We start from the raw sequence: 26,906 nt of genomic DNA on the forward strand, positions 1-26,906 counted from the left end.
TGACTAAGAAGTCCTGGCAGTCATGACTCCATTTTATCAGACTTTTGCACCATAATGGACAATAAAAAACTTCAACAACTGGACACGTGATAGACAAAAGAGCCAAAAAGGTGGCTTAGAAGAGTTAAAGCCATTTGACTTGCTTTCATAAATAATTTATTTCAAGTGTTGGGAGAATGGGTGTGGAATTAGGCTGTTAAGCATTAGATCAAGATTTTACAATTCAAAGTTCAGAGCAGCAGTACCACAAGCCCTGCTGAGTGCACATACAAAGCCAGTCCTGTTCCCTTTTCACACATCACCAGTTAGAAATCGAATATTGGACCTACATACATCAATAGCCACTCCATGCTAGCTTAGCTGGCCAGTTGCAATATTTTGTCCACACCCTGCTTTGATTGTATCTGTTAAAGAAGCCTTTGAAAATCATAATCTTTACAGTATTAAGCAGAGCTCAGAACCTTTAATATCTGCGCATCAGATAGGAAAGAAGGAGTAAGTGCAAAGCCATGGAGGACCCAAAACCAACAGTGCCTTATACAGCGTTCTCTAGCTAAGTGATAGAGCCTTCTTCCCCATTTGAAGGGATCCTGGAACAAAGAAGAGTGGACTTCTTTAGTCCTCTGCCCTAAGTTAGATGAAAATTAAAATACTGGATGGAATTTAGTTTCTGCAACTACTCCACAGCCTAGAAGAGAATAACTTTCTCCTGCTACATTCATTTATGCTCCTTAAGTTGGAGAGAGCCACATATATTTGAGCCATGGCATACAGTCTCCTTTCACACTGGCAGACAATGAATATAACCTGAACTAAGCAGAGAACATGCTACACAGCCTCGGCATGCACTCAAGCACTGCACAATCAAACAATTCAGTGTGTATCCCCCACCCCTGCCCTTGCTAAAGTAATCAAAGCAGTAAATTATCCTTTGGGGCTCTGTCAGATCAGGTTTCAAAGTTGATCATTTCCCTGCACAAAAACACAGGCTTAGCTCAAAACCAAACCAAAACATAAAACTCATGCACATTCTCCCCATTCTCCTAGGACTCTAAAGTTGCTGTGTGTTGCTTAAAATAAATAATAATAAAAAAAAACCTAAATAAAACAAAGCACAAAACCCCACATTATTTTGCTTCTCATGTCGCATGAGAATGAAAAGACTATACTGTACTAACTCAATCCAAAATTGCATCAAGACTACTTCACCAGTTCAGCAAGAGAATTGTGTCTGCATAGCCTGCCAGAGCTCCTGACAGGAGTCACAGCAAGCAGGAAACAGAAACAGTTACACAGCCTGCCCCCATGCTCCCCTCTCTGCACCAAAATGTCAGTCCTCTTCTTCCAGTGACAGGTAGCAACTTGCACTGTCATCCACTTGCTGAATTTTAAAAGAGAAACATGCTTTTCACAGTGTTGAGATACTCCATAACTACTTTGTTATCTTCTCTTCATTCCCTCCCTTCAAACCTCCCAGCTTGTGATGGCAACAGGGAGTTTAACCAGAGCAAGGCTGTGGATGCAGAGAGCTATTCCACATCACCCTGCCACCCCCTGCGCCCTCATCTGCACCCACATGCCAGCGGTTATCTCACACTGGGCTGGAAGCTCCTGGGTGCAAAGGCTGCCTTTCTACCTTGTTGTTTGCACAGCACATAGCACAGAGGCCTTCTCATGCTGACAAGCTTCAGGTGTTTTAACAGCACAAACAGGAGTTGTGCAATGCCCTGGAGATATCAAACAGCTGGGCTCTCTCAGTCCCCGCTTCTCATACCAACCCCACAAACGGGCAGCAAGTATTTGTTTGTGCAAACTGTACCAATGTGCGAGGAGATCAGAGCCTGCTGCAGCCAGCAAGCATTCCTCCCAGCTAAGGTCCTTGGAAATCCCCTTGCATAAGGAGTGCCTTGGGAAATCACACAGAGGTAATGGCCTGCACCTAAACATTCATCACTGGTATCATCAATTAAGGCTGGTGTTTTAATAATATCTACCCAAAATATCCAGCTCTCTCTCCACTAAAGAAGGTAAGTCTGATTTGGCTTGAAAAAGGAAGCTGAACAATCTAAGTGAATCCACCTGGACTAGTTTTTGGACTGGGGAGGAAGCAATCCGGTTAAGAGTAAAATTCATTACATTTTTCACCTTTGCTGTTTTCAACATAATTCTTTGCTACACAAAGCTGTTCTCACGCCTGCACCAATGATGGAGCACCTCAGGGAGACTCCTAGCACCTGCCTTTTGCTCATGTCCATCTCCTCCCACTCTGGGGGCTCACCTGTAGTCCTGGGTAAGGGTGACACAAGACTCCTCCTTCCCCAGTCTGGCCAGGAGCGCTCCACCCTCCTGCTGCACCTTAACCAAACTTGCGTCTTCCAGAACATTCTTCATCAACTGCCTTGAATTCCTCAGCAGCACAGCTGCATCCTGGAGGGATCACAAGAGTGAGTTGAATTGTTACTGCAACCTACAGGCAAAAACCAGCACCTAAACCAAAACACACCCAAACCACATCTCACCTGGGCCCACTCTAGGAAAAGGGGAGGTTGGTTCCCACGGCTGTCTCTCTCCAGCCTGACAAGTCTAAAGTGATAAACAGTGCTCCTTATGCTCCTGGTACCTTCCCCACCAGGCTAAAATTGTGCCCCAATTCCCATCATTGCTGTTCCATTGATTTGCGGGGCACAGAAGAAATAAACTTTCCAGCCTCACTTCCCACTCACACCTAACTCCTAGAGCTCTGAGAGCCTGGATCTGCATGGCTCCAAGCCGTGGGACAAGATGCACACGAAGGGTTTGCGGATATACAGGTGTGTGCAGGAAGGCCACTACCATATCCTCCATCATTTACTACTGGAACCCTCAGTGCAGAGCTGGCAGCAATTCCCTACCGTGTCAGGGTACTTCTCAAGAGGAGAAATAGAAAGTTTGTGACCACATAGGGTTGGTCTTTGTCCCTTCCCCTTCTTGCCCACTTCCAAACTTGTGTTCTGGAGACAGCAAAGTTGGAACCACAGCACAGAACTAAGCTGTTACCTAGTATTATTCCAGGCCATTCAAGCCAACCTGATGCAGCTCAGCCCAAGGCAGCTGCTCTGTACCTGGCACACCAAAGTTTGCACCAGCTACAGAGCTCTGGAGCTGCTGAGAATGCACCCCAATGCTGGAGCAAGCACCCATCAGCAACAAGCCCAGCTGGAAAGATCTCCTGGGTGACACTGAGGAATCAGACAATCAGCTTCCAGAGCCACTGAAGCCTCTATCACTTCGTCTGGATTAGTTTCTACTAGTACTGGGAATACTCTGCTACTACAGCTTGCAAATTCAAAGCTACAGCTTTTCTGCAGCTATCCAGCCTCATGTTCTCTTCTGTCTCAGGTCCACCTCTGATCTGAGGAACATGCTTACCTCAGCCTTTTCCGGTAATTTTCCAGACTCCACTTTATTAATAGCTCCCTGAAGGAAGGCACAAACACCCTGGCATCCTTGTAGCAAGTATTCCAGCTTCTACAAGAATAAAGGACCAAGGCAGAGATTATTGTCTCGCAGCTGACAGGAAAGGTCTTCTGAGCTTGCAGAAGCTTAGGAGTACAAAAATCAAGAGAGGATCAAACACATTAATCCAAGGGTTCAATTATATCATTCAGTGAAACTGTATCAGCAAAGAGAGGCCCATCAGAGGCTTCAGATGCATCACACTAGACCAAGGCCTCCATGCAGACCTTAGAAACCTGCATACTCATGGCTCAGATGGGTCATGCTTTACAGAAAAAACACCCAGTCCACTTATGTCTCACATTCTTCCATTAGCATTTCTTGTAACTTTCCATGAAGATGAATCACACTGCATGAATTTCAGAGAAACAAAACATAAAACAAATACTTGGAATTTTTCTGCTTTAAATAATTTCTCTTCATGTTAAAAGTAGTGTAAATTAAAGATTAGGAAACTGGAAAGCTTCCAAAATTAAGCACCACCTATGGATAAATCTGAAATCCTTCCTCTCTTCAGGGTGGGTGGAAGCAGGGAAAAAAACAAACAAAGCCCAAACATTTCATAAGGGTTCATGAGGCACTGTGTTTTAGAGAAGTCAGTAATATAAAGCCTGAATACTGTCAGATGCCACTGAAATCAAGAGAAGGGAGAAACAGCTATTCCAAAATAACCATGCTCAAAACAAAACAAAAACGCAGCTGTTTGAATCTTTACTGAATTGAACTCCCTCTTCCCTGGAGTGCTGGAACAACGCCAGCAGTGACAGATTAGCAGGCAGGATGCAGGTGAGATCACTGAGAGAGGAAATAAATGCTGTTTGCCACATAGCTCCAGAGCTAAAGAAGCTGAGCACATGGGTCATTACCCCACACAGTATAAACAGGCATTCCATACAGTATGATTCTCATATTAACCCCCTTTGGCAATGTTTTACATGCTTAGAAAAGAAGTAGCCTGATATTATGGTTCTTCCTTCAAGAACTGCCCTTCTGCACATACAGAGCACCTCAGCTCTCAAGGTATTCCCCACTCTGTCCATAAAACTAATCCATAACCTCTTGCAAAGTTTCTCTGCTCCCTCACTGCCAAATAGATTTCAACTTCTCAAAGTCAATCCTAGGCACCAAGATGAGGCTTCTGTACCTCTACTGCATGAGCACAGGCTGCTACAAGTACTTTTAGATGGAAGTTTAAGAGAAATGGTTCTAAAGTAAGTTGGAAAAAGTAAGTTAACATCTAGCACATGCCAAGCCTATCTCCTGAAGCCTGCTACCAGCACCACAGTGGTGTTATCAGTGACATCTTAATCTGCTTCAAGTGCTGCACTGTGTCACAGAGCACTCTGGGCATCGAGGTTGGAGCCTAAAGACCACTGGATCCTCTGGAAGCTGAGGTGACAATTCTGTCAACCACCAGGGTGAGCGAATTCAACGTGAAGGCAGCCAGCTTGTGTGCAGATTTACAGAGATTTAATCCTGTCTAGTCTCAGTGTGCCAAATAACTCAATAGAGCTTTTAAAGATTCAACAAGCATCTGGTCCACAGCACTCAGGCTCCCTCCACAGCACAAGCACACTCGGAGCTGGGTACTGGTACCATGGATGCTACCCTCTGCAGGCTTCTGGCAGTCTGCACGTACCCTGCTGCTTGAAGTAAAAGTTATTCCTAGAAGAAGAATTCTGAACTGATTATCAGGAACTTCCACGCCTTGCTCTTGCAAGGACTGCAGATTTTATTAACAAAATAATAGCTTGATCTGGGGAACTTGCTCCAAAACCAAAAAGATTTAATTCTTGTTACTTCACTCAAGTTCTTCATTGTTAGTCCAATGGCAACATGATACTAACACCTTCTCCTGACATTAGTTTCAGATGTCTGTCCTTAATCCTCGGAGTATAACTCAAGAGCCACTGCACACCACGACAAAACCGGATTCCATTCCAGATTTGACCATATTTTGAAGGCACGAAAAAATTAATGCAGTTCAAGCAGATGAGTAAAAACCTAAAATTTTAGTTCCTGCAGTCATGCCAATAGGCCACAGTGTGTACCCTTCTTATGAAGACAGTATTAGCATTTTTTTGATAACAGAGATTCATTTGCATTCACAGCTTTGCAGGAACATTGTCTTTTAATGCTTGTAGGTTCAGCTGTTGACAGGTTCCTCTTGTTCCCATCTGTTACCATGCCATTGCTTCTCTCAGACACCAAAGCACACGAGACATCCTACTCACCCTGCGGAAGCTTAGCCAGTCCTGGTGGCAGTACAGGAAGGTCCCATCCAGCTCTACAGGCAGCTGTGAGCTGTCTATGTGCTTATGGAGGGATTTCATGGAGGTGAGAAGTTCAAACTGCACAGGAATAGAAAGGAAAAGAAAAAAGCACACTTCTGTTAGGGTGAGTACTGGAGGAGGAGGGGAAGGTTAACAAAAGGTAGAATCCATCATTTCTTTATCTATCTTGCACAGAAGCACAGCATGCAATGTGTACCTGCATTATCACTACAATATGAAGGGGAAAAAAACCCCAATTCAATCTTAGACCAGCTTGTTGAACAGCTCAGTGGGCGAACCCTGAAGGAATGCAGGCCACAACATGCTGTTTCACCAGGCAGAACATCTGTGATGGGAGTCTGGCAGCAGCCTGCCTTCTCCAGAGCCAGTACCTCCCGGTGCAAGCATAGCAACTCCCTCGTATGTTCCCACAGTTGTGCTGCGATTTGCATCTGTTTGGAGAATCTGGGAGGTTAAATCCAGCCCCCAGCTTCCCCATCTCACTTCCTGGAAAAAGAGTCTAACAGAGCAGCCTCTGCCCTGCCCTCAACTCTCCACTCATCAAAGCAGCTATTTGCTCCAAGAGTTTCTTGGATCTTGACACAGGTAACTTGCCTTCTGCAAGTCTGTAGGACCTCAGAGCATATCTACACTCACCAGAGCAACAAGTGCTCCTGCAGGTACATGGAAGCCAGCCCAGACACAAACTCAGGTGCAGACATTTAACTCCCACACACACAATACAAAGTTTCCACCTCCTTACAAAATTGTGATGATGCTTCCAATTCCTCCTGTATGCCCTTGTCTTTATTAGCCTTTCCTGTGTTCCCTCCTACACTCTTTGTGTTTGTTCAATGTGTTTAATGTCTTCTGTAGCTCTCCCTGCATGCACATGCCTGCAGCCCCCATTCTGACTCTGAATTCTTCCACATGGGGGCAATAAGGAAATGGACTAATAGCATTTGTTATTCTTTAGCCTTTTGGGACACCACACGACACACACAGCAAACCTGATGCCTATCACAACATCTTCATCCACAGGAGCCAAAAAGGAGGTCCAGGCCTACTCTGTAGCCTACAGAGTTTTAGCAGGCACAGAATTTCAGTCCACTCTTGTAGCTTGCAGCAGTCTTGGAGCAGAGGGAGAGGACTAAGATGAAATCTGATCCTCTTCACTCACCACAGAGTGGCTCGGAGCCCACATTTCTTATACAGCCATAGAATACCAAGACAGTTTTACTTGTAGTGGGGGAGTTCAGTGATGTTGTGGTAACTTTCCCTCCTGTTAGTCTTTCCAGACATTTTGGCTACAAAGGGAACCTCACACAAATGCCAATCTCATCTTCTTCTTGCAGAAGTCTCTCAGCCACTGGCAGCAGCAGGTATGAAGAGAGGAAACAGGAGAGATGCAAAAGCCAGGAAAGCAACAAGCACCTTCAAAGGTGGAGTTCAGGATTTAGCCTAATGTGATCTCTTCCTGACCACGCATTTATTGTTAATAGGAGAACATGAAAAGCATCCCTAGCAAATTGTGCAGGGCTCCTCCATACACTTATCCATGCTCCCAACAAACCCTGTGTCTTGAGTCCCCAGCAGATTGATGTAAATGTGGTGCAAATGTCACTGATGGACGGGGCAATAAACAGAGCATAACAGGGATCTGTTCAGCTCACATAAACACTACAACTCAGTAAATATCACACCCATAAGAGACCATGACCACAAAACACAGAGGACATCTACAGAGATTTCATGTGTGAATAAACATACATCAATGACAGGGAATTTGCGTCTGGAGAATTAAATAAGAGATAGCAAGAGTGGCCCAGCAAACCCCAGATACATGGTTTCATTACCTGTCCTCCTGGTGGCTTCTCCATCCGAAAAGTCAGATCTCTTTCAACCAGAAGCAGTACTCCATGAATACAGTGAGGATTCATGTCCTACAACAGAACAGAGCACAAATCCATTACTGATCTGCCTTGGATACTACAGAGAATGTACTACCCCAGGTTCATACACAAGATTGCAATTCATCCTTCAAAGGCATCTACAAAGCCTAGAAGGCAGGCACCAGAAATTAAGGAAGGCCAGTCTACAGGGTACCAAGGTGATGTCTTTAAGGTAGTTTGCTTCAGGTCAACTAGTCCCGTAATATTTAAGAATGCAGTGGAAAAGGTGAGGTGTTGGCTGTACTAAAAAAGCTCTGCCTTCTGCACAGGGAAGTGAGTCAAGGGGAAAAAAAAACAGAAGCAAAAGAAACCCAAAACCAAAACCCATGTTCTGTGTCCAAGTTTTTTCCTGATACTTTCCTGGTTACTTCACCTAAACGAAAGGAAGTGGCTTTCCCCCCTCCACCCCCGCCCAGTGCCAAAAACTTTGTCTTGTCTCCACTTACTGCCAATTTACAATCAAGTACTTGCATCCTGTTTCTACTGTTAAACTGACAAATTCCAAATACAAGGGATGTCTGGCAGCTGTAGTTCAAACTCAGTGATCCAGAAGCAGCTCTCCAATTATAGAAGCATTCTACAGGGAAGTGAAAAACAGGCAGAGAGAGCAACAGTAGGAAGAGGGAAACATGGCAGAAAGATTCAGACCATGGAGACAGGGCTCACTACATATGATGCCCGGACCACGAAAGCAAGAAGAGCCATTTAAGCTGTTGTGCCTCATAGTTAAACAAGAGCCATCCCATTTCAATGTCTCCTACACAGTTTTTGTCTCTGCAAAGATCTCAGGAATTGTCAAGCAACAAATCCTTTCTGGTGTCACTCAAGCTGCAAGGAACCTGCCACACAGCAGGCCACAACAGCAAAGGAAACCTGTTTAAATAAACAGCTCCAGCAGTGTGTAGGGTTAAATATCTGCCAGGAGCAGCAGAGCCAGAGTATAGAGGCAAGTGGACTGATGCCTTAGGTTTTAACTTTCATATTTCTTAAATCCTGTACAGCCTAGTATGTAACTCTGAAATTTCATATGGCCTGTTAGCAACTGTTCTCTCATGCTGGTTAGACATAACATTCAGCAGAGACTGAATGACCTAACCTGACACTGGGCCCAGTTCAGCAATTAAGAAACAATGCCAACACAAGGAGCCCAAATTCTGCAAGTGAAAGCAGCAGCAGAGGTTCCAGAACAGATGAAAAAGACCTTTCCCTCACCCAGTCCTAAACCACGATCCTTTTCAACAGGCAGCAAAAAAATCCCAACTGAAACACCTTCCAAAACCATGAGAGGTTTCTAAATTGTCTCAAATTTCTCCAAAGTGAATTATTCACACTTTCTCTGTTATTTGAACACTGATCAGAAGGCCAAAAAAGATTTATTGCGTAATTAGGCTGCAAAAGATAAATACTGAAGAGAGGATGGGGAGATAACACAGCTGTATCACCAGCTCTGAATTTATCTGCTAGAAAGTACTGAAGGATGAAGACTGGACACAGCTTCAAGACTGATGATGGTACTAAACTAATTTTTTTCTTACACAATCCCTCTTCTACTCCAATAGTCACGAGATGTGCAATCTGAGTGAGGGATAAAGGTAGTGATAGTGTAACAAGAGGTTACCACAACAGCCAAAACACTCATTTGTTTGTTTGTTACTACTGAAAATAGAAACTGAAAAACTATTCACAAATAAAGCTGTCAAGGGAAAAGTTCAGGGTTTTCCAACTCAAGAAGAAATTGTATTTCCAAAGAAATCAAGTACTTTTCAACATATTTTTTTAATTTAATAGCTGAAGTCAGTCTCATCTAGCACTGATGGAGCAATCCAAAGACTTAAACAGTTTACCAGGAGCATCTCAGGAGATAAGCAGAGCTGGAAACAGCAGGATGCTAATTGAGGAAGGTTTCTTGCAGCTTTATGCACAATCTCTTACCACCTTTGCTAACAAAACCAACTATATGGAAGCAAAGAAACAAGAGTTCCACACATCTAAGTGAACTCCTCACCTCCCAAAATAGGTACAGTGTGGACAGCACAGAATAGAGGGGCATCAATAGGAGTTCAGAAAGCATCAAGGTAAACATAAATCTTTTTATTATTCTTCTTTTTAAAGAGAATTAGATACTTTCTTCAGTGTTTCTCAGACTGAAGTTCAAGTTTTCTGGCTTCCTGCCCCAAATGGAAACCCATGGCCAGACTTAACAACACTGGCACAGCCTGAAGCACAGGCTGCCAGGAATGTTTGCGCAGGTTTGTGTTTGACACCTCAGTCAGTCTCAAAGTGACCACCCTAATGGAGTAGCAGGAGTTCTCTGGTCTTTAGCATGAGACCAAGGTCCTCTGTACTTCTGCACTAAGTGACAATGCAAGTACACCTCTTGAACAGAGAGGTTTGCACAGAACTTCTCTGCTTTCAAATGCTAAACTGACTCTTTCCAATTCAACACACAAACACAGCCTATTACAGGATTAAGCCTTTGCACTGATATGGAAAATTCGAAAGAATCTCACTCTATTAAGACTCAGGCAGAGGGAAATCCCACAGATACCTACTCACTGAAGGCCAGTGCACACATTCCATTGTCCATGCCCTGCCTGCTCACTGAGCAAGGGATCAGCCTAGCACTGAGTAGCAAAGTCCCTCTTAAGAGGCCCCCCAGCACACGGCTTACTGGTGACAACCTGTAACCAAGCATTACAGCATTACCCCTGCAAAAATCCTTGCTCCAAAGCATCATTACGCAGTTTCCCACAGGAACAAGCATGATCTATTCCTGCAACATGCACACACTGTGCACTTCCCTTCACCTCTGCACAGAGCTGCCAGAGTTCCTCCTGCTTCTTCCTGAGTTAGCTCTGCAGCAGCTTTTTATTCTGCCCCGCTCCCTCTGCTCCGGCTGCTGTCTGGGACAGAAAGATTTTCCAGCCACGCAATATTCTAAAAAGAAGGGGAAAAAAAATTCTTGCAGAATGCAATTGCCCCTACCCTGAAGGCAGAGAGGACAAGCTCCCACCAGTTTACCAGGTTGTTCTGGACAGAGCAACTGACAGACTCCTAGTGCTGCAGGGAAAACTAATCTGCAAGCACCCAAAGTTGTCTACTACCATTTAATTCCAATCATGCATTCATTCTGGAAAGATGGAGAAAGTGGAAAAAGGATTTCCTCAGGCTGATGGATCTTGATCCAGGAGCCTTTGCTCCCCAAGAGTCTCTCTAGGCTTAACAGATCCAAGCAGGAAGGGACTCTGCATTAGGGCATCCCATCTGTGCTTCCCCTCTGTGAAGCAGTGCTTCCCACTGCTGGGTTAAGAGGAAAACAGCCATTCAGAATTGAACAAGCAATACGGGACCTCAACATTTAACAGATTCCAGCACATTATCATAGTAGGCTTCACAGAAATTATGTAAATAAAATCCTGGATAAGGAAAAGTGCAGGACAGCAGAGAAATGAGCTCTAGAGATAAGAGACACTGAGATGTGTAAGTGATTTCAGAAAGGACCCCAAGGAGGTGATCTGCTCTGTAACCTTAGAGGCATAACACACAGTCTGTGCCTCAGTGCAGTCACTGGCCAGGCAAACCCTGCTGCACTCTGAAACACTTAGCTTGCCTCACTGCAGTTACACTCAGTTTTCTGTATTACTCTATCCTTGCTCCAGAGCAGAGAACATTGCCATAGGATCATGGAGTAAATGCTAAGGATCTCCAAATGCTCAGAGGAGCCAGGGATTAGTCAGTCTTGTGCCCTAACTAGGTGATGAGCTACCCAAACAGGTCCCCTATACAGTGTCTTCAGAAGAGTCAGTGTAAGGATCAAAGAAACATAAGCAGAGTAATCAGCCTCTGTCAGTCACTGTTACCTGGAGCACACGCTCAGATCCAGCAAACTGTCTTGCAGCACATTAAACTCTGTTAAATAACTGTAGCACCACCCTGGTAACGAGGTGCTCAGAGCCAAACAGCCATCACAGCACAGCAAAAAGCTTCCCCACTCCCTCAGTTTAGAGGGGAAACTTAAGGTTAAAATGGCATTATTACCATGCTTGTATGAGAACTGAGACAGCCAGAACATGTTGCTGATTTCCAAATCAGGCCACTAAGACTGCCATGCAACTTACATGGACAGTGAAATGCTCTAAAGCTTTAGCAAGCCCACTGCCACGTGGGCACAGCATGAAAGAGAATGTATTTGCTTGTTACCTCTGCAGAACTGAGCAGGGCACCAGATTACTCCTTCCCCACAGAGAATAAGCATGCTGATAGAGCTCACAGCTCCACCCAGCCCAGGAAGCAGGAGAACAGACCTCTGAGTCAGACTCAACTCTCAGATGTGGCACTGAAGCATATAAACCACAGACATCAGCTTCATTAAAACATTGCCCTGTTCCAGTTTGCAGAGTTTGAATCCTAAGAGACCTAAGCTCTGATTTAAAAGGAACACCTGCTTAAACAAGATTAGTCATCGCTACAACCCAGCATCTCCCTGGCAGCAGCAGCAGATAGTTCCTATCTGGGAGGGGGGGGGCAACACAACCCACTGGCTTCCCAAGTGACTGATATGAAAGCCTTTGACCTGAAGCAATACAGAGTTACAGCACGTCCGATTCTAATCATTCACCGACAGCCACATTAACAGCTGCACGTGCTTTTCCACCTGGCATGGTTAAGTAGTGTCCTTCCCTACCCATGGCAGCAGGCAGAGGCCTCTCTTCCTCCCTTCTCTGGCAGGCAAAAATCCCTGCACATTTCACACAGCCCCTCAGTGCAGGGGACAACATCTCCAAGCAGAATAATTCATGACAGCATTGAGACTTGGGTATGGGCTGTTCTCAGCATTGAGATGAAAGCAAATTTGGAAGGGTGGGGAGGGGTGTTCTCCCCTAACTCAGACTTGCTTAGGTCTTTTGCTTTGTCTGCAGTCTGGCAAGTCCAGGTCATCCTCCTAAAGCAGGGTTGGGTGCGTATCTCCACCTCCCAAAGACAACTGAAAGCCAGGTGGCAGAAGGATACATAAGCAGCAGATGGAGATGTAACATCCAACCACGACAGCAAGCCAGCCAGTGCTCCTCTGCCCAAGCTCAAGGCTCACCTGCAATGTGCTGAATGCCTTGAAGAGAGCAGGAACGGGTAAACAGCGGCGAGCGTCCACAAGAACAGTGAGACCCAAAGCCTGACATTCTGGTCTGCAAGGACAAAGATAAAAAGGTCACCTTTGTCACCAATGAAAATTAACAAGACTATGGAAACAACCTGTAGTCATGGCACGGTGAAAAAACCAGTACATTATGGCTTTGTAATAACAGGAACAAACTGGCCACCTTCTCCTAAACAAGATAAATACACAGAAACGACCAACCAATTGCTCAATTTTTACCTTTGCCGTATGATTCTGTGACTTCCACCCAATTTCCCATTTTTCCTATTCCTAGAATATGTGTCACTGATGGCAAAGGTGCTGATGCCCACTGGATAATCCACACAGGAAAACCAGTCCTTCCTAATTGTATTCAGGGACAAGCTTGGTTTCAGCCTCACTGCTTCAGAAGAGCAGCCAGTCTGGAGCAGACCCAATGCCTATCTCACCCAGAATCAGATTTGAAGGGAGAAGCATATAAAGCAAAGTACAAATTGCAGAAACTTTCTCATGAGTTAAGCCTGCTCCCCTTATAAATAGTTTAAAGGCTTCAAAAAAAAAAAAATCAGTATCAGAGAGTTAGCTTTACCTCCTCTTATTTAATCACCTAGAAGTGATGAGCTGAGGAAGAAGAGCCTGTCATAGTGAGAGGAAGAGCAGCTGCAGCAAACTCCAGCCTGCAGACTCCAAAACCAATTTTCAGCCAGTCATCAAGACAGACTCTCAACCCTTGCAGATCCTCCCTCCCTCTCAGTATGGAGGCCTGGCCCTAAAATACCATGTCACAACACTATCACAGAGCTGCTGCATGACTGCCCCATGATAGCTCCCAAATCCCATTTTCTGAACTAATGAAGGATAGCAAGAATGGCTTAGATTCATGGCAACACATGAAAACATTCAGTACACACCAAATTCTATCACACCATGTGGGCAAGGCATATACAGAACAGGTAAAGTGCTTGCTCAACACAAGCTTGTTCACCCTAGCAGAAGACTGTCACCTGTGTAATTTCAGGACTGTCTGGACCAAGTTCCTAGGCCAAGAAAGTCAACCTCTTTCCATTCCTGCCTCAATTCCCACCTCCCTGAAATGCAGAGTAGACAGGGCAGCAGCTGTCTGCCCTGTCAGCCCAAGAGCATCACAAACCTTGGGATGCTATGCAAGTACAGAAGAAGGCGTACAAGCTCAGTGGTATTGCAGTGGGGGTTTAACCAGGCTCTGTTCCTTGTCGTTATTATGGCCACTGCACGTCCTGATTTGTCTCTCGTACCTGTAAAAAGAGAGCAGGGGTGGAAATGACACAAGTAATTCAACAGAGCCTGGTTCCAGGTGTGTATGCCTCATATTCTCCCACTAAGACCCCACCACCTTCCTGGAAATCCTCCACAGAGCTCAATATGTATGATTCTGTATATGCCGCAGATGGTAGGAGGCTATAAACACATTTCCAAAGTACCCAAATGCTGCCCCGGAGTGAAGCAGATGAGCTCAGTTTGTCTTTCTCTCATGGTAGTGTTAAATTTGGACTGCTGTCCTTTACCCAAACATACATTCTTCATAAATATGGCTGAAGTTGTCTAATAACGCAATCTTGAGAAAAGCAAGCATCTCATAAACTCAAGATACAGAATCTCACCTTCACATCGCTGTCAGATGAGAGAACACAGACAGGTCTGCAGAACATGCACCATGTAACGAGACTGGGCACATGCTGCAGGCTGAGCCGAGAACAGAACCAGGCATCTCCTTGAAGCAAAGCCCTGGAGCAGGAGCCCAGAGCTCCTCCTCAGAGGCTGCAGAGAGGACAGCCCAGGAGCACACTCCTGCCTGCCTACAGCTCTGACAAGGGCAGAGTCAGTGCCAGGCTTTCATTACGTGCAGAGCTTGCTCAGTGCCCAGGGAATAGATAGAGCACAGTATGGGCAACCCAGTTGAGTTGCGATACACTGAAGAAGGAGAAATCCCTCTGCTTCAGTTAGCCAGGAAGGACAATGCTTCTCTGCCACCCGTTTTCCAAAAGCCCAAAGTCACAGCTTACCACAGGAGGAAAAGGACCTAACAGTGCCACATCTGGAATTATGTCCAGCCTCTTCTCCAGATGCAAAAGCAGGATAAAGAACAGGTGGACACACCACATTGGAAAGCCAGAACTGCCTCTGAGACTCCAAATCAGGCAGTGCCTGCAGTGAGCCTGCTCAAGCAACTGGGAAGGTGAGTGATTTGGAGAACAGGAGGTACAACACTGCTCTTGTGTGAAAAGTATTTCACAAGAACAGGAGCCATATCCTGTCATACAAACTGTATAAGGAAGGATGGAGGGGGGTGTGTGTGTCAGAAATCCCAAGCACAAGACAAAACCAGAGGCCTAGAGAAAGCTGTTTCTTCCTCTCCTGAACTCTTGCTACCACAGGAGATACTGTCCTGGACTACCTCTCTCCCCCATCCCAGGGACAAGCATGTGAGCTGACAGGTAAAACAGACACAGATGGACAGCCCCAAGCATGGAAAGCTGCCCCGGTGTGATCTCAATCTGTCACTAGGACATGACTCGAGTAAGTGCCACAGACACAGATGGACACCATTTTGAAGCAGGGCTTTCTTTCTCCCAGGGACCAAAACTATGCACAGGCTTTCTCTTGCTAATAAAAATCTTTCATCATCAGTGTGATTCAGGACGACTTTTATTACTCCTGAAATACTGTAGCCTGGATGCTGCATAATCAAAAAGCTGGAAAGAAATTTAAAAAAGCTTGTTAATGTAATTTGTTTCATAAGCTAAGGGGACCATCACAAAATAAAATAGCAAAGCCCTCAATTACTGGAAAAATGGCTCAATAACCACACTCAGTAAAAGCTTTTTAACTCTGAAGCAACATCTTCTGTCCATCAGGCAGGTTGGGTATCACCAGAATTTGATTAAACCTTGAACTTCCATATAGTAATCTTGGAATTGCCTGACCAGGTCAAAAAAAGCAACTACAGCCACCAGGGCTAGGTCTTCAACAGCGGCATAACCTAGATCATTCAGGAGCAGAACCCAGAACTGAAACTATCCTGGCAGTTTTGTCTAACTCCATCAGCTACCAGTTCATTAATTAGCTTTTATTTACCATTCATTACAAAAGTTATTCTTTCTAATGCAATTACTGTGTCATTACCACTGACTAACATAAAGCATTTAACTGAGTGGTCAGTACATTCCCTCAGGTGTGAGGATTGCCCACTGAAACCCCAAAGGGGCAGAGAGGTCAATCAAATCTGATACTGCTTTTACAGGAAACACAATTCCTTCCCTAGAGAAAAACTTCCTTGGAAGCAGTACCAAACCAAATCCTTGCTTCTTCTGGGCATTAGAAGGGCACATCCCTTCATCACATACTCAAATGCTTTTGCCTCATTTAACAGTGGTACATTATGATAAGAATCTGTGACAAAGGGAGTGTTAGGTAACATGGTCAGGCTCTTGCAACAGCATGGACTGTGAGCTTCTCTGAAAGACCCTCTCTAATCCTGTAATTTCTTGGGCTGTTATATACAGCATAAGAATGTCCAACCTGATCAGCAGACCAGATGATTAAAAATCCTCCTTTGGAATTTATTGTAACAATTCATCTCCTAATGCAAAGTTACACATATGAATGTACCACAATTCTGCCATGCCCTTGGTTTTCCATTTCACCTTCTTCCAGAAACTGGGAAGATTTAACTCCCTTCTTCCTTCCTGGCACAAAGGTGATTGCACCTCTTTCTCAATCATCCTGTGAGATAAACAACCTTCCAGTCTCTTGCCATTAGACACCCAGTTTGGTTACAAGAAAGGGCTGTCACCCTTCTCTGCACCACCTCCAATATTTACCATTTCCTTTTATACCACAGCCCAAACTATTTGAGAGGCATCACCAACAGAGGTAAAAATCAGTCTCTTAATCTGTATAGTCGTCTCCTCCCCTTTACACATGTGAGGTCAAAATGGGTCTTGCAGACCCAGCACCACCTGGGAGATGCCTGTGCTGCCTTTCTGCTCTTCTTCCCAACTCTGCCACACTGCACAGGTCTGCCTGACCTCTTCTCTGAGCTTGGGCCCTCTGCCCAATTTTCAACTCATACGTGGTTCCTGAGCTGATCAAATGCAGCTCCTCCTGCCCCACACCAAAAAACCTTCTCGCTGGCTTGGGAAGGACAAGCCCACAGGGGCTCCTTACACAGAGCTGCCAAATGCTGTTTCTCACTAGACAGGTAGATCTTACTTCCTCTGCTTTACTTCATGTTTGGTTAAACACAAAGACGTCTTGTGCGGGCCCTGTACACCAAAGCAATGCTGGCTGCTCGGTCCAACAGCTTCAGCTTTGTTCACTCCTCTGCCAGTATTTGCCCCATGCAGAAATTTTATCTGCAGCTATTTGATACTCATTGCTCTATCAGATGCAAACACTGAATAACATTTGACCTACAACCTGATTTTGGCAGAATAATTCTGGGAAGTCCTCCCTTGATAGTTAGTTTTGTCATCTGCTGTTTGGCTACAATATCGTTCATCCGACACATTGCTCATCTGCTTCACTGGGATATTCCTTTCAACTCTCTGTGTCATGAAATCAAATGTTTTCTAAAAATCTATTATATCTAGGTAGCTACATTTAATCAACCAAACTTCTAATTACCAAGAATAAAACTGGTTTTCAAGAGTCCTGTCAAAGAGCATCTTCTACATTCCTATCCTTTAATTATCTACCAAGTGAATCAAGTTTCTATTCCTCTGACCAGGTCTGATGTCAGGCCCACCAGCCCATCATTAGCTGCACCCTCACTCTTTTCTTTTTGAACTCCTGGTATGAGCCCACAGATTTGGCATTTCTGACTCATACACGCTTGGTTAACATTTTGAGACTCCTGAGAGCAAATTAACATTACTCTAATGGCAGGGAAGTTCTACTTCCTGTCCTGCCCATTCGGAAACTCCAGAGGATTCAAGAAGTGTAACTTCTGAAGAGGTTTGGGGTGAAAGAAATAGAATTGGAACCAGTCTCCAGTGCTGCAAAAGGAGGCTCATCTCCCTTGCCCTCCTACAAACCACATTTCCAAGACACTTTCTGGCTCAGCTACTCACCAGGCAGGTAGGCAACTCCACTCCTGAGCAGTTCTGGGTTCACATCCTTGACTATGGTAGGTGCAAACTGACCACCCCAGGCAGTTCCAGAAGTTGGGGATGTTGGGGGAGTAACAAGTGGTGAAGTTTCCTCCAGGGCACTGATTTTACTCACTGGTTTCAACACACCTGTGCCAGTTGCCTCTTTTCTCATCTCTGTCTCTTCTAACACCATCTCTGTAAGACAAGCAACAAACAGAAGCTCAAGCAAAGTTCCACCCAAAAGGTCCCAGGTAAGCACCAGACTGGGGAGGGACCCAGCACTCTGCAGCTCCTCCAGCCCTCATGCCAGCAGCATGCACACCCCAAAACTGGTTATAACATTAATACTACTGTAATTCTAAAAAAAGAAACCAATTTATTGTGAAGTTTGCAAAGTACAAAAGCTCGATTCAGATCAGGATTACTGTAGTCAAAGTCCTTTTTAAAGGTAACACTTCAAGCAGTACATGTCTGCTCACAGCCTGGAAGTCTGGCACAGTGCAAGTCCCTGGCTGAGCTCCAACAATCTGAGCATGCTGAAGTGATAAACCAGCTTCTAACAGGGAGGGCTACTCCATCGGAGCAGAATTACTCCCCCAACACCACTTTCAGATTAGTTCCTGAAAACATGAAGTCAACTGGAGGCTGACAAATCAGCTGGAAATTAGCCAAAGAGACCTTGTTCTCCTAGTCCAGACTTTTTTCATTAACACAATGTGAAAGTCAGAAACCCATTTCAAAGCACTGAAGGACAGGATGATTACACCAACCAGCTCCTGCTCAAAAACTGCACAAAATGCTTCCTTTGTCTGACACTTCAGCTCTAAAGTACAAGTTATCAGAATCAGTTAATTCTAAAATTAAATATCTTGGCTATTACGTGGAAACTAAGACTAGTTCTATCAAGATTCAATTTTCATGTAAGATTATCTGGAAAGAAAAAAAAAAAGTTATCTACCCACTGTGTAAGAAGTATTATTCCCCATTTCCCAACATCATAAGAAGCTAACAGCACATCTTCAATCACACATCTTTAGCACCCTAAGTACAGAACTAGGCTATCCCGGTGTTTGCTGAAAGCTGTACTAAATAAAAGGCTATACTTCACTGCAAATCCTGACACTTCAGTATCTACCAACAAAAATATCAACCTTTCTTCAGGAGAATAAGAGTGGAATATTTATTTGCTTGCTATGAAGTCAGACATTTTAATTGCTACTTAAAATTTACTTCAACCATCCTACCTTCCTGCTGCATCAACAATGTTGACACTTGACTCAGTTTATTTACTAACAGATTCCAATACTTCATTAAAGAGCAGGACCAGGAACAAAGCAGTCCTTGAAGTGGCTTTCAATACAAGTTTTAGCAGTGAAGGAGATTTACAGGTTGAGGCCTAGCCCGAACTACTTTCAAAATTGCTACAATGGGTGAGAGAAGTGCCCTGAGCAGCATGGCTCACTGCACCAAATTACCCAACAGTGGGGGGAAACTAGGAGGAGCTCCAGGACTCTGCAATATCGAGGTCATGACAGAATAGCTGCTCATTCCTCTTTGGTAACACCCCTGGTTGAGGAACATCCCTGGGACCCAGCTTGGCATCTGCTGCATACGGCCACATAAGCTGCTGTGACAGCTTCAGGGCTGTGCCCAGTGCTGGGCCACACTAGAGCCCCACTCTGTTCCTAGGGCTACCTCAGCCTCCACTTCCCAGTGGTGCAAGAGGTCATCCACTTCGGACAACACTGCTACATCCTCCTGAAGCAGCGTTTTAGAGGGGCACTGATCTCCTGCAGAAAGGGTATCACAGAGTCATGGAAGTTGTGCCCAAAGATTTCACGTTAAAAGCTAGTAGATCTTTTAGCAGAACACGGAATCACCTTATCAATGAGCTGTAAGGCCTGGCAATAAGCAGAACTACACAACTTGTAGTAAAGGGATCTGCATTAAATGACAAAAGCCTGCAAAGAGGACCAAAAGGTGAAATTTAAAGAGGATAAAAAAGGGAACATAGATAGGTGTGTTCCACATACGTTACACACCAGGGCAAGAGAAATACATAAATGTACATGACACTCCTGCCTTGGATATATCTCTTAGGAATGAGGTAGCAGCTCCCAAAAGGTAGGAGAGAAGCATTTTGCTCGGCCCACCACACACAGTTCTGATACCGGGGCTCTTCAGCCCTGAGGAAACCTCACTGGAGCTGTGCAGCCTCCAGACTATGCACATCTTGCCCAAACAAAACTGTTCCCTGAGTTTCTGAGGCCCAGCTCAGATCTGCAGATGCCGCCTCTCCCAAGCACACTGTTAGTTATTTGCAATCTGGGGCGGAGGAACTCACTAAAGCGGAAATTGTAGAATGCGGAGGATTACATCTAAAAGCAAATTGAGAACAGGGACATCTGAATTTGCCGTGTTTGCAGGTTCCACCTTTCCCCGAGGTTAAGGAAGTGGTAAAGGAGGATTTGCTTGTGTGCATTTCAAAGAGACATTAGCATTTTCCTTGCAAACTGCCCCAGCACCAGTATCACCTATGCTAACATCAGGTAGTAACTGGGAGCAGGAATGGAACACCCTAACAGGTGCTGCTGAATATGCCCCAGTGTGGCTTTTCAGCCTATTTCTTGAATATTAAGATATTTTCCACCCACAAAATAGAGGAATTCTTTCCAGAGCTCCAAAGTTTCAAAATTCACTTTCATTTAGATGCTAGTCATTAGGAAAAAACAGCAGTCATATTATCTGTGAATGGAACCAGTGTAAATTTTAAGCCACCAACTCAAAACAGTTCACATTTGACTTCAGACTTTATTTCTATTTATATCTGAGTCTTTCTAAGTTAGACTATATTTGTGCAGAAAATAAGCTCACTGATATTGGAAGTAAAGGAAGAGAGTTAAGAGACAAGGAAAAACCTGCAGACACAGCAAACTCAGGTGCCCCAGTTCTGAACATGTATTTTGACATAATCTACAATATCTGCTGGAACAAGCAAGCTCCTCCACCTCACACAGAGCAAATTGTGCCTCTGCCCACTGCTGCTGAGGTGCGAACTTCACATCTGAATTGACCCAGTACAGCTTAAGCTTTGCCGTCATTTATAGTTTAAAAGTGGGCAAGATACCCACAGTTTCCAATCATAGTAGCAAAATGACCTCAACAAGACAGAGAGAATTTAACCTACAGAACTGCCTCTTGCTGGTAGAGTCCATTTGTAGGACATTTGCTTTGCTTTGTAATTTTATCTCTAAATTATATCTCTGAGGGTTTAATGGGGCTAGATAAGGGGATGGCTTGTTTGGATCTCAAAGCAATCAAATGTAATTGAATGGATTAAGCTTTTTATAGTACCAGCTATAGTGTTTAAGAAATATTGCCAGTATTAAGATACTTCAGCTGCCCTTTGCCTTCAAGAGTTTATTTGGTTAGTTTGGGTAGTTTTCCTGGCGATTTAGGTTGTTTCTTTTGCTTTACAAACAGATAACAAGGCTTGCTTTTTTCTTAAACGGCAATGCCCAAGTTTAACATCAGCAGACTTGAGGCACGAATGTCACTTATTTCAGTCAAATCCCCAGAATCATTTGTATTGTCCTTCATTAAAAACAAACTCCACACGTACCCAAGAGGGGTCCATCACTGCTGAAATCTCCAGCAGTGGCCAAGATTTATTCTTTGGAGCAGTGAGAATATCACACTTATTATCTCGTAACGAGCTGGACCTGGCTAATTTTAGACAGAAGAGATGAGAACACTGAACAAGCAGCCACTGGACTCATGAGCAAAGTGTCCACCCAGCACTCAACACGGACTAGGTGTTTCAAGGCCCAGTCCTGAGCAAGCATGAAATGAAGCCAGGTTCAGCTTGGCCAGGGGAATGGATACCCACAGCGCAGTTACTTCCCGGCATATATCCCCCAAGGCCCACAGACAGGCAGAAGGTGATCCTCTTTTTTCTGTTCATGGTGATAGATGCTCATAGAGATGTGCACTGCAGAAATAGAAACTTTTGAGCTGACCTTCCCATTTCACAGAAGAGAAATGCTTGTCACTTCAAAAGTATTAGAAATGCCTGGCTACCCTGGGTTTGCCTGACTATGGAATTAAATGAGTTTGATACAAATATTAATGAAATTTTATTTTAATCAGTGGACACTAATTTAGCTCCATTAGGAGGTCGCTAAGACATCAGGTAAAATGTGACATTTGGACACTTGAGAAGCAGCTGTGTGTGCAGCCAAATGGAGTCATGCTGCAGCTCTTGGCCACATAATTTGGGACCGGGGCAAGCATTACAGTGGCAGCACGTCCCAAGACAACCAGCTCTGGATCTGTTGCCCCAGAGGGTGAAACATGCTCTAGCAACACGGGTCTGTACGCCAACCCTTTCAAGAGTCCTCACTCCAATATTTCAAGCTGGGTAATTTTCCTAGCCAGGGGTCTCAGGGAATGAGAGCTGTTGAACTGGAATGGCATGTTCCACCCGCCCCCGCCACACACCCGCTCCTCCGTGTGATCTGCATATCGAGCTGCAGCTTTCCAGACTCAGCAGAGCTGGGGAAAGCCCACACCGGGCCCGCGCGGTTACACACCGCCTGCCTACAGTCTGGTGCAAAAGGCAGACAGCTGGACTGCCCTCCCAATTCCTTCTGAAGTAGCATAGCTCCAGCTCAGGAACCCAAGCATCAAGAAATCTGGGTAATACCTGCTTGAACATTCCATCTGAGTTGAAGTTAGATGCCTAATTTATCTGCTCTCCCACTCAAGTTAAACAGCTCCTACTTGAAACATAATCAAGCTGAAGAAAGCGTGCCGGAGGGGAAGGCAGGGAAGAGGGGTGGAATCCCTCAACTCTGCTGTTTGCTGCCTGAAATCAGTTACCAGCACATATATTTGTTGATCTTCAGGTCCCATTACATAGCTAGTATTTTACCGTGGCATCCATTGCTGCTTCCTCTTGCCACAATCATCTTCCTAAAGCCAGTTTTCAACTATGAAAGACTTGTACAGTTAGACAAGTCTCTCTGCACACATTCTGCACACCATGAATGTAGCAGGTGGAGGTCACCAGCAATCAGATTAACTGAAATTAAAAGCTTCTTACAATGGAACTTTGCTCTGTATCAATGTAAATTTGCAAAGAAATTTTAAACAAAATACCACAATAAACCCACCTCTGAAGAGAAAGCTCATTTCATGCCACAAAAAATGACAATTTAATCACTTCCCAGTATTTTGTGCTATTACCCCAAAGCCCCCCAGATTTACTTATCAAATCCTGCCTGATAAGTAGTATTCAAGCAGTACTCCTTGAGGATTTTGCTTTCAGTTCATGTTACCAAACACAACCACACAAACATCCAATGGCCGTACCTTGAGGAGATGATGCCCCAGAATCTGCCTCCGGATGGGAGTGCAGAGTGGTAGGCTCTTTATGCCCCTCAGCAGGTCCTGAGGACAGTGGTCCAACCTCCAATTCCTCTTCAATGGATTCCAGTGTTTTTGAGGCTGTAATCTTCCACCTTTCCTCATAAGAAAAACTTTCCTGGTTCTCATCCTGTCCCTGCAAGTCCTGTACTGCAACACACTCTGGATTCAGCACAGAGTTCTCTTCACTTTCAGAGCCATGGTTTTCCACCAGTCTTTGTGGTTCCTCAAACCTCCCTCCAGACCTCTGTGTTTTGAACTGACTTGAGTCATCTTCTTGTGCATTGGGACCCAACAAGTCACTGTTATTTACTTGTTCTGCCACCTGATCCCCCTCTGCTGACAGGGCAGTTCGGAGCAGTATGGCTTCTTCAGCCTTTTTATGCTCTTGCTCTTCACCATCTGACAAGGCTCCATCCACTGGAGCTTTCACAGAACAGTGACTATGACTAGTCTGATTATCATTTATAGTCAACATTTCTTCAGACTCTTTCATTTCTTCTTGGCTGTCCCTTGTTCCCACCTCAAATTCATGTACATCTCCTTGGTTCTGTTCTGGAGGATTTAATGGAGAACTGATATTTGCTTCGTTATCACTGCAGCAAGCACTTACATCTGCCACGTTCCCTGAAGGAGAGCCTCTCTCCACACCTAAATCTGAATTCTCAGGCAATGCAGTGACCTGCGCTGGCTCAACACTTCCACTGACACCCTGGCAAGAGATATCAGAATCTTCCTTCAGTGTGCAACATGGTCCCAAAGGCCCTAGGACAGACACAGGAGAAGCATCCATCAGTGTCACCTCCTTCTGACCCTCCATCAGTGGTTCTGTGTGTACTCCTCGCATCACCTCCTCTTTAGCAGCAGTAGCATCTAGAATCACTTCTGGGCTGTGCTCCAATGTTTCAACACCAGCATCTTCACTAGGTCCATCATTTTGTCCCTCCATGTTTCCAGGGGCACCAGGCACTTGTGCTTTGCAGCTGATACCATCTCCAGCACACACATCGCTGTAGCTGCACAGTGCGTATCGCCAACCCAGTGAGTGTTCACTGCGAGTCTCCTGCACTGCAGATGAATCTCCTGTGCAGCAAGCAGCAGACTCAGCCACAGGAAAGTTATCACCCATGCTTCCAGGATCAACCGGGTTCAGCTGACCTTCTGGAGACAGTTCTCCATGTGCCATCATTTTGTTGCCTTCCAATGGAACGACATTTTTGAGAACTTCTGTAGAAGTGCTCAGAGCGTCCATTTGACAGTGCTCCTTCTGCATAAGTGCTGACTGAATTAAGTTCTTGGAGTAGGTGCTATCCTGTATGACAATAAACCTGTGCTTGCCTTTAGACTCATTCACTCGTGCTCTGGGCTGAGTTAGATAACTTAACGCCAGTGACTGGGTTAAAGATCCTGTTTGTGGCCCAAATCTGGGCAGTGAAACTTCTGCCAGCTCAACGTACTCCCCTTCAAGGTCACTTCTCAAGCTCTCTTGAGTCACAGGACTTGTACAGACACCATTGACCAGAGATTCACTTAATTTTGGAGCTGTGCTGCTAATGACAGGGTTGTCTTGATTTGGACTTAGTTCCTGTAGATGAGACCTCAGGTCTGGTGAACCACACTCAGTAAGGTCCGTGGGGAGGCACAAAATCGAACGTTCCTCTGTTATTTCTGGAGAGATGATACTGTTTTCAATTATTTTTGGTTTATTTATAAATTCAGGATTAACCACTTTATCCCAGGGGACACGAAATATTTTGTCATCAGTGGTTAGTAAACAATTTTCCAGTGCTATACCCATCCGCTCTCCATTGAATGTACTCAACCATTCCAGAGTAAAAATAGAGGTATATGAAACTTCTGGAATCACCACTTCTTCTACATTATGCTTGTCTTTTGCCAAACATTTCAATACAATTCGTGGAGGCTTCTTCAGAGAGGGGACCACCTGCAGGTAGAAGTCACCAGGCTTCAAGATTCGCCAGTCAATGGAAGCTAGCTGGATTACAATCTTCTCTTGAATACACAGGGGCCAGCCTGCATGGCGAAACAGCAATCCGCAGTACGGAGCCTATGGAGACAAGAGAAAGTGTTTTCAGCACCAGGAAAGGACCTTAGCTCAAGCTTTTCAGTAAGAGAGATCAAGAAAACTGATGAACAGAGTTTTTCACACTGAGGTCTTCTCTTTAAAAAGCAGAAACAAGAAAAGCTACCAACACAAACCACCTATGCAGAACAGGTGGGGAAAAGTTACACTGGGAGGCTGCAACCTCCCAGTGAAGGGAAGAAAATACTGCAAAGATAAAACAGGAGATAGGAAGCAGCAAATGAAGAAAGCACAGCAGAGCCACAGAGAAAGAAGGCAGCAAGTCCCATCAGCAAGCTGCAAGGAACCACACTTAACATACCAGCGATTTCCTCATTCCCAAAACATAGCAGCACTCAGGCCATGCCTCAGACAAATCCCACCCAGGTAAAAGAACTGAAGTTTCATTGCTGAACTGAGTTGACTCAATTATTTACAGCTTTATCACAACTTCAAAAAATAACTTCAGTGCTTTGAACTTGATTCTGTTTGGGTAAGATTTAAATTAAGGCATGATATAAGCCATCAATTCCACAATTAATTTCATCTTTTTCTGTACGACATTTCAGATTCAACTAATTCAAGTATTTTGCCATATAGCAGAGAAACCAGATAACTGAAAGGAACTTCCTGGATCCTCACACACCTTGAAACAACAGGTACCGGCATAAAGCAATTTCTTTCTTATATTCATCAATCCTTACCTGCAGCCCAGCCAGATTTATAACTCTCCTTGCACCTGAAACAAAGTTGCTCACAGGTTTGGAAACCAAATCACCCTTCATAATCAGTAATTCTTCCTCCTCAACCCTGTAGCTTATTTTCTGGATGTGTTCCCATTGCCTAGACTTATTAACCCATGTCACATCACCCTTAGCATGTGTACCTTCATCATCTCATTGGTGTGCCTGAAGTATCTCCTTTGTAATGCCCTTTTCTTTTTCTCAAAACCACGTTTCTTTGTTCCATTTGTTCATTGTGCAAAGCATTGCAAAACACTATCTATAATGGCACCAGCACTTGTGCTAGAAGCATCCCTTAAAGCTAAGATCCCACACATCTTCCAGTCACACCCCTACAGTAACCCAGCCACCTACTGGTTTTTCTTTTCAAACTGATGAACTCCAGTTCACAACAGAAATTCTGCCTGACACTTTGTGGAGGCACATGCTTGCCCTCTGAGTCTACTGTTACAAAAATTTAACTACAAAGCTTTAGAGCTCATCTTGTGCAATGCATTTATCACCCTCCTCTTCCAGGTTATTGTTTGTTTGTCCTAGGCTGGTTTCACCACAAACATGCCATACATACTCTTACTTTTTATGCCAAGGTCCTGGATGAGAAGCACTGTGTGTTTCATGACTCCTGCCTCCAACTCTGTTTTCCCTGCAGTACAAACACCCTCCTTTT

At 44.6% G+C, this 26,906-nt stretch overlaps 1 protein-coding gene across 6 annotated transcripts in view; it reads right to left on the reverse strand.

The window, feature by feature from the left end:
• The window catches only part of PLEKHG4 (pleckstrin homology and RhoGEF domain containing G4), an 86,383-nt gene that overhangs the window by 40,660 nt on the left and 18,817 nt on the right, over positions 1 to 26,906 (reverse strand). For all 6 annotated transcript variants that reach the window (XR_002046421.3, XM_010403426.4, XM_010403429.4 and 3 more), the window contains exons 3-10: positions 23,360 to 25,481; positions 17,966 to 18,181; positions 14,005 to 14,128; positions 12,810 to 12,903; positions 7,625 to 7,711; positions 5,730 to 5,846; positions 3,409 to 3,507; positions 2,279 to 2,427 (exon numbers count right to left, since the gene is read on the reverse strand). Coding sequence is in view for 5 of the 6 variants with exons in the window: in XM_010403426.4 (XP_010401728.2) it covers positions 2,279 to 2,427; positions 3,409 to 3,507; positions 5,730 to 5,846; positions 7,625 to 7,711; positions 12,810 to 12,903; positions 14,005 to 14,128; positions 17,966 to 18,181; positions 23,360 to 25,481 (3,008 nt within the window). In the remaining variant the exon portion in view is untranslated. The remainder of the gene's footprint in view (positions 1 to 2,278; positions 2,428 to 3,408; positions 3,508 to 5,729; positions 5,847 to 7,624; positions 7,712 to 12,809; positions 12,904 to 14,004; positions 14,129 to 17,965; positions 18,182 to 23,359; positions 25,482 to 26,906) is intronic.

The sequence above is a fragment of the Corvus cornix genome, chromosome 11, assembly GCF_000738735.6.
Source record: "Corvus cornix cornix isolate S_Up_H32 chromosome 11, ASM73873v5, whole genome shotgun sequence".
Taxonomy (NCBI): domain Eukaryota; kingdom Metazoa; phylum Chordata; class Aves; order Passeriformes; family Corvidae; genus Corvus; species Corvus cornix.